We start from the raw sequence: 7030 nt of genomic DNA, 5'->3' as shown, positions 1-7030 counted from the left end.
TTTCAAACCCCTTACTACCACTGAAATTACCACTAAGAACACTCCACACACACAATTTAATGTCGAACTATTTTAAAGAAATAATCTCATTTATTATATAAAATTTAATGTGAAACTATTTTAAAGAAATAATCTCATTTATTATAATCAAAATGAATTGAAATAATCTTGAAACAAATATATACATTATTAGGCACTGGTTCATTTTCAGCATTTAAAAAACCTTATCGTAAACTAATAAACCTCAAAATCTGTAATAAACCTCTGAACCCCTTTCATTCGCTAGGTTGGATGTGTAATGGATGCCCCATCGTTTGCCGTACTCTGAATCCACAGCCATGAGCAAGGTTTCTGCACCACCATTGCCACTTAAAGGGCATTCCTGCTCTTTCTTTGGAGCTCACTGGTTCGGATCTCAAAACGAAAAAAAGATCTGCAGACCGAACAGAACTAAACATTCTGGAAGATTAGGTTTTGTAACTCGGAGCATACTGCAATGGAACAGAAAACCCCAGCTAGCAGGCGAAATACCCAGAATAGTAGTCATAACGTCCGGCAAAGGAGGAGTGGGGAAAACCACTACAACTGCGAATTTAGGGCTTTCGCTGGCTAGGTTGGAATTCAAAGTGGTGGCCATTGATGCAGATGTGGGGCTTCGAAACCTGGACCTGCTGCTGGGCCTCGAGAATCGCGTCAACTACACGGCCATGGAAGTTCTCAACGGTGAGTGCCGCCTTGACCAAGCTCTAATTAGGGATAAAAGATGGACTAATTTTGAGCTCCTCTGCATTAATAAGCCCAGGTATAAAATGCCCATGGGTTTTGGTGGCAAAGCCCTAGTTTGGCTTGTGGATGCCCTAAAACAGAGGTCCCAGGGGTGTCCTGATTTTATTCTCATTGATTGCCCAGCTGGCATTGATGCCGGTTTTATCACTGCAATTACTCCTGCCAATGAGGCCATCTTGGTGACCACACCGGACATTACTAGCCTGAGGGACGCCGATCGGGTCACTGGGTTGCTGGAGTGTGATGGGGTTAGAGATATCAAGATGGTTGTGAATAGGGTAAGAAGTGATCTGATTAAGGGGGAGGATATGATGTCTGTGCTGGATGTGCAAGAAATGCTGGGGCTTTCACTGTTGGGCGTGATTCCTGAGGATGCAGAGGTGATTAGAAGTACCAATAGGGGATACCCACTTGTTCTGAATAGGCCTCCTACTTTGGCTGGATTGGCTTTTGAACAGGCTGCTTGGAGATTGGTGGAGCAGGATAGCATGAAGGCTGTGTTGGTGGAGGAAGAGACACCCCCTAAGAAGAAAGGCTTTTTACCTTTCTTTGGAGGTTCATGAGAATTTTTACAATTTTGGAAATTTCAATGCAAAGCCCCAATGATTTTATGGAAATACCGATACAGTAAATTGAGGTGACTGAGCTTTTGGATTGTGGCATTCCTGGTGAGTGCTTTTACGGAATGTTTTATTCTTCCATTTTAATTAATCTCAGGCCACTGAAACAGATGATGCTTGTCGATAGCTGGAAATTGTAACTTTTTCACGGGAGAGAAGCGCTATGATAAGCTTAGGTAGGTGGAGTTTACATCGTCGTGGTCATTCTTAATCAGAATCAGTTGTTCCATGCTCCATGTTGCATTTAATGATTCTTTCAGTTTTGGGCTGTCAGTTTGAGATTATTTTTATGTTGTGTTACGAGAAACATTCTGTGAAGTTTTTAACTCTCAATGGTAACATCATTAATGTTACTCAATTATCCAGTGGTAGAATCAGTACAAATTCCCTTTTCCTGATGTGTCGAAGGTTGGGGTATCAGCAGCAAGAAAGATGCCTTCAGCACTATCAGGAAGATATTATTTTTTTTCTCTTGCATTTTTTCTCTTTTGAATCTCTGGGATATCTTGTGCTTGTCCGGTTTCTGTGAATTATAATAGAATGTAATGGGATTTTCTTTGACAAAGATGAAGACCTGATTTGTAAACGAAGTTTAACTTTAATTTTTTGCTGAGCCCATACGAAAAATTCAATTCTCCTTTTGTTTTGAGGTCCAATTTGTATTGTGTATTTCATTTTACCAAGGAGGCTCATAGTTTTCTTATGATGAATGTGATGCTTAGAATTCTGGATTGGAGGCATGAAATCAAATAAATTCCATTCCATAAGGGAGTCTTGTGGAAAACATTCTGTTCAGCTCAGTTGCAGCATTTAAGCTATTTATTGCCTTGAGTGACATGGATTTCCCCTTTTGATGTATTTGTATTTATTTCTTTTAAAAAGTGTAGAATGAAATAGCAAGGAAGGTGCCCTGACAATGCTAGGGAAGTAACTTTTTTGATTAATCTGTTCCTCCGATGTTTGAATTCCTGAAATTTATTGTATCTGTCTGATATCTGTGATGTTTATATTCTTGAACTTTGTGGCATGCGTCTGATATCTTGGAGTGAATGTTTAAAATGGTGAAATGGATTGGATCCACTCAATGTTGGGTTGAAGCCACTTAAACAAATTTCCCGAAGGATTCAAATATCTAGTGCTTATTTTCATGTCTTTCGTCTTACTGTAATTTTTATGACACTAGATCAAGTAAGTGAGCAACTTTGACAAGATCATAACAAAAGTCACTCCATGCTTGAGTATTTAAGGTTTTCAGGTTTTGTTATATCTAGAATTAGGACCACCTGTGCCTCTGATATTTTTCAGCAGGTTGTGCAATTGTCCTGGAAATGGAATCATATAAATTCTTTTTTTTTTAATATGATAGATTTAAGATGCTGATTGCAATTTTGGGATTTGATCAAGGTGACCAAATACAGTAAAATTCGACCATGTCAGGGTCTTCGTATGATGTTTTGAAATTGAGTGAAAAAAAATGAATGAATGACGATAATTATTTTCATATGTTAAAAAAACAATGCAAGTTTATAGTAAAAATAATTCAAAATGGCAGATGTAAAAATAATCATTGAAGTGTATGCATGATGATGAAGATATGGTAGATTTAGTCTTATATAAGTTGTGCTCATCCTAGATTCTTTTGTTGAATTCAGGCTTTTCGTTGCAAAAAGCCCTTAAGTGCACTTGAGAAATTATCAAATACTTACCTTGTATTGACAAAGGACTTGAGACGAGATCAGGTGGAAGCTTGAATTTAAGACACTACGAGAAGTGTATTCAATGCACAGATCAAGGACAAAGGTAGGCACAACACCAACTGCTTGACTGTTAATTACGTGACTTCTTCAAAGTTGGTAATACGTGTATATATATATGTGCAATATTATAATTATAGGATTGCAGTTAAAAACTGCAAGAAAAAACTCTATAAATAGACATCGGAGTACAAACAAATATTAACACCCAACAGCAATGTCTTCACCAAGGAGAAAAAGAAGACCACTCAGCAGCACTGATTGAGAATAAATTGGAACAGCCGATGATACTTAACCAGCTGAAGCAAAAGAACAGCAGTCAGCACTGTAAAAAAGGCCTTAATCCTTGTGCTATGCAAACCCCTTTTTTCCGTATAAGTTGTTCCACTTGCAATTTGATTTGTTGAGTTTGGAAATCCACCTTTAAATTTCTCTTGGACTATATCTCTAGCTGAGAAAAAAGAACAGCTGTCAGTTCTGTAAAAAAGGCCTTAATCCCCGTCCTATGTAAACCTTTTTTTCCTTAGCATTTGTTTCACTTGCAATTTGATTTGTTGAATTTAGAAATCCACCTTTAAATTTCTCTTGGACTATATCTCTGGCTGAGAAAATAAAGAGGCAAGGCAATAAAATATATCAGAGTAGAGCTTTAGAAATGCAAAATTTTAGTGATCATTATGATAATTAAAGACAACACTTCACCTGTTTTTTCATATTTGCAACAAAATAACACATCTAACACCATCAACTTCAACCTGTTATTAGTAGGTCGTTTGCAACTGATTTTTGATTTCCAAATTTGAGTTGTTAGTTTTGACTAAAAATTCCATTTGAGGTTCAAATGAGGCTTTAATGGCAGATCATAAAGCATTTGCAAGTATATATTGTTTAATGAAAAAAATAAGAAAGGATAAGATAACTGTAATCAATCTTTGAAGAAGTTGCATTGTATAGGAGTACATAACTTCATAAACAATTACAATGACACCAAGATTTGCACAAAAATAAAAAGTCATTTGTAGTATTGCTCAAAATAAATTGAGTTTTAACAATATGCCTTGGTGTAAGGAGTTCATTGTAGAATAATCTCAAAGGTCTTCAACATTGCAACCTCATTTTTTAAACAAGAAATAAGACTGTTTTGGAAACTCTAAAGCAAGGGTTTGTTCTTTATAAAGAATGCCTGTTCCACCAAATAAGTGAGGTGGAGAATTTGAAACCATGTTGAAGAAAGGGTTCACTCCATTTTAAGAAATGACAGTTATATTGTCAAGCCTTCTTGAGGGGAGGTGAAGCTTTGATTGCGGAAAATTATGTATGAAGGATTTTGTTTATAACCATTCCATTGACTACCATTTACATTTGGTTGAGGCAAGGTTAATTTTATTACATATAAAGATCTTTCACACTTCTTCACCTTTGATAGCTTTAATAATCCATTTAGTTGATAAACAAAGTCCTAAAGTTTTTGGATCTATTAACCCTAAACCACCTTTGCATTTTGGTTGAATGCAATGATTCCATGATGTGGATGTAAATCTCATATTACCATCTCGTCTAGCCCACGGGCTTAGTTGAATGAGAAGTCCTTATACCTTTTTTATAAGGCATCTAATATGATGAGTAATAAATATGTGGTAATAAAATATTTTATTAGCTACTTGGATTTTACGAGCCAAAGAAAGGAATTTATTCCTCCAACTAAAAAGTTTATTCTCGACTCTATTAAGGTGCCACTTGCACATATCAAAAAGAGAAACCCCAATATCAAAGAGTATTTCGAGGTATCTCATAATTTCCCCATGTTTGATTTGTTTCCATTCTCAAGAAATTCATTTGGGAGTAGGCTTTACTTAAACCATCAAGATTCAATTTTATCATGGGCAAGTTTAGATCATGAAACAACACAACTCCAATATATCCATCATATTAGAGATCTTTTTTAGAATTTTCTAAGAATAACAAATTTTCATCAACATAATTAGATTTAATTACAACAACATTATGTGGGATAGAAATTCTTGAAACGAGTCTCATTTTATTGGCACTTTGAAGCATATAGCCCAAAGCATTGGTCGTAAGAAATAGAGATATGTAGCTAAGGGACATCCTTGTCAAATGGATCTCTATAATGAGAATGTATTCGTCATCATATTTTTGATAATAATCCAAGCATTTGGATATGACCTTAAATTTTAGGACCAAACTCCAACCATTGAAGCATATTAAAAATAACACTCCAACGAATGTTACCATATGCCTTATCAAAATCAAGTTTGATCAAAATAGCTGTTTGACTTATTTGTTGGGCCCATTCACAATTTTCCCATGCCAACATAAGATTATCAAGAATAAATCTACCAACAATAAATCCTGTTTACTCAACTTTAACAATTCCTTAAAGGTCTAGTTTAGTCCTAATAGCTAGGGCTTTTGCAATGATTTTATTAGAGGTATTAAGCAGTGTTATAGGGCGGCAATCAAAGAGTGTCTTGCTTTTTTCCTTGCTAATGTTTGGACCCAATGATCCTTTCTTAAAGTCCTCTAGGTATAAGTAGTAAAAATCTTCCTTAATGAGATGCCGCTTAGCTTAATAGAATTCCATAAGAAGTTCATTGTTGCCCAAACTTTTATAAGGGCCATGGAGAAAATGTCATTTTCCAACTCTCTAAGGAAAAGGTTTTGTCTAAGTATTAGCTATTTTTAGAATCTATTTTGTTAGGAATATAAACTTTGACAATATCCTCAAGGTTTTGTTAAATATCTTGCATTTGGTCATCTTTGTAAATATCTTCATAAAATTGTTTAAAAACATTACTCATATCAGAAGAGTTAGACAAAAGAACATTAGTGTAGCGTCGTAAATTGTACACCTTTATTAGTGTGTCCAATCTCACACTCTCCTAGCACCTACTTTAGTACTTCCCTTTCCTCTATGCATTATAGGACCTTTATTGATTCAAATTAATATTATAGGTCTTACTCCACTTTATTACATCATCACACTCTTATTTGGGCCCTTAATTCTAGGTGTGCCCTTTATTGTTTTATCCTAATTTAATCATAATCTTGCCTTAATGTCAACTCTCAAAGCATATTTTGCAAATCTACACATCTTGGTTTGAGCCACCGAGCTGGATTTAGCATTAGAATTGCTATCTCACATCCCTAGAAAATTGGAAAAAAGTTGGTTGGACCAGGTAGTATACTTGGTCCTGAATATTTTTCCCCAAGTTTTGAGAGCTTAATAAGGTAGTCTTACCCTATCCAAATTTGGCTTCGTGCGAAAATATATCAATTCTAAGTCGGCCTAAAGGTGATTTTAATTATGATAATCCCAATAAAGGCATCCCTCTCAATTCATTTTCATTATCTAATCTTATGACAACTTTATCATCAATTCAAGAGCAATTCTTCTTCTTTAAGAGCATATTTGATTCAAGGAGCATCAAACTACATCAAAAAATCTTTCATTTATGCTTTAATTATGATTTCACGATGGATTTTATGTGATTTATCATGTTATTGCATCAACACACGAAGGACTTATTCTAAGAGCATTGCATCACCCATTGAAGGTATAATCATCTACATTCAAGCATTTCAGCCTTACCCTCAAAAGGCAAGCTTTTTCAATTCAGTTCAAGTTCAATTTATATTTCAATTAGGGTTAATTCCAAACCTAGGGTTTGACTTAAGACAAACTTCTATCCACAACCCCCTTTCTTTCCTCTTGTGTGCAACTACAATTACCCAGTGGAGCTAGGAAGACCAGAACAACATCATGACCCAAAAATAGAGCATCCAACCAAATTTCACCGTAAAGTTCTTGGACTGGGGGGCTTTAGGGTGCCATGGTTTGGACTAGGG

The 7030-nt window shown here is 35.5% G+C and overlaps 1 protein-coding gene across 2 annotated transcripts; it reads left to right on the top strand.

The window, feature by feature from the left end:
• Positions 1 to 200: 200 nt before the first annotated feature.
• Positions 201 to 3743, top strand: LOC131031206 (septum site-determining protein minD homolog, chloroplastic). 2 transcript variants are annotated; one of them, XM_057962254.2, is made up of 3 exons: positions 201 to 1582; positions 3059 to 3206; positions 3376 to 3743. In XM_057962254.2, exon 1 carries the CDS (start codon positions 303 to 305, stop codon positions 1347 to 1349), a length of 1047 nt encoding a protein of 348 aa, XP_057818237.2. In that variant the 5' UTR covers positions 201 to 302; the 3' UTR covers positions 1350 to 1582; positions 3059 to 3206; positions 3376 to 3743. The 2 variants fall into 2 exon arrangements, with proteins under 2 accessions (XP_057818237.2, XP_057818236.2); XM_057962253.2 differs by having other exon boundaries at positions 3059 to 3743.
• The last annotated feature ends 3287 nt before the right edge of the window (positions 3744 to 7030 follow it).

The sequence above is a fragment of the Cryptomeria japonica genome, chromosome 1 (assembly GCF_030272615.1).
Source record: "Cryptomeria japonica chromosome 1, Sugi_1.0, whole genome shotgun sequence".
NCBI lineage: Eukaryota > Viridiplantae > Streptophyta > Pinopsida > Cupressales > Cupressaceae > Cryptomeria > Cryptomeria japonica.
Note: the sequence above shows the minus strand (reverse complement) of the source record. Positions and strands in the feature narration are given on the sequence as shown.

Coding starts and splice junctions, on each gene's coding strand:
- LOC131031206 (XM_057962254.2), top strand. CDS start 303: ATGCCCCATCGTTTGCCGTACTCTGAATCCACAGCCATGAGCAAGGTT.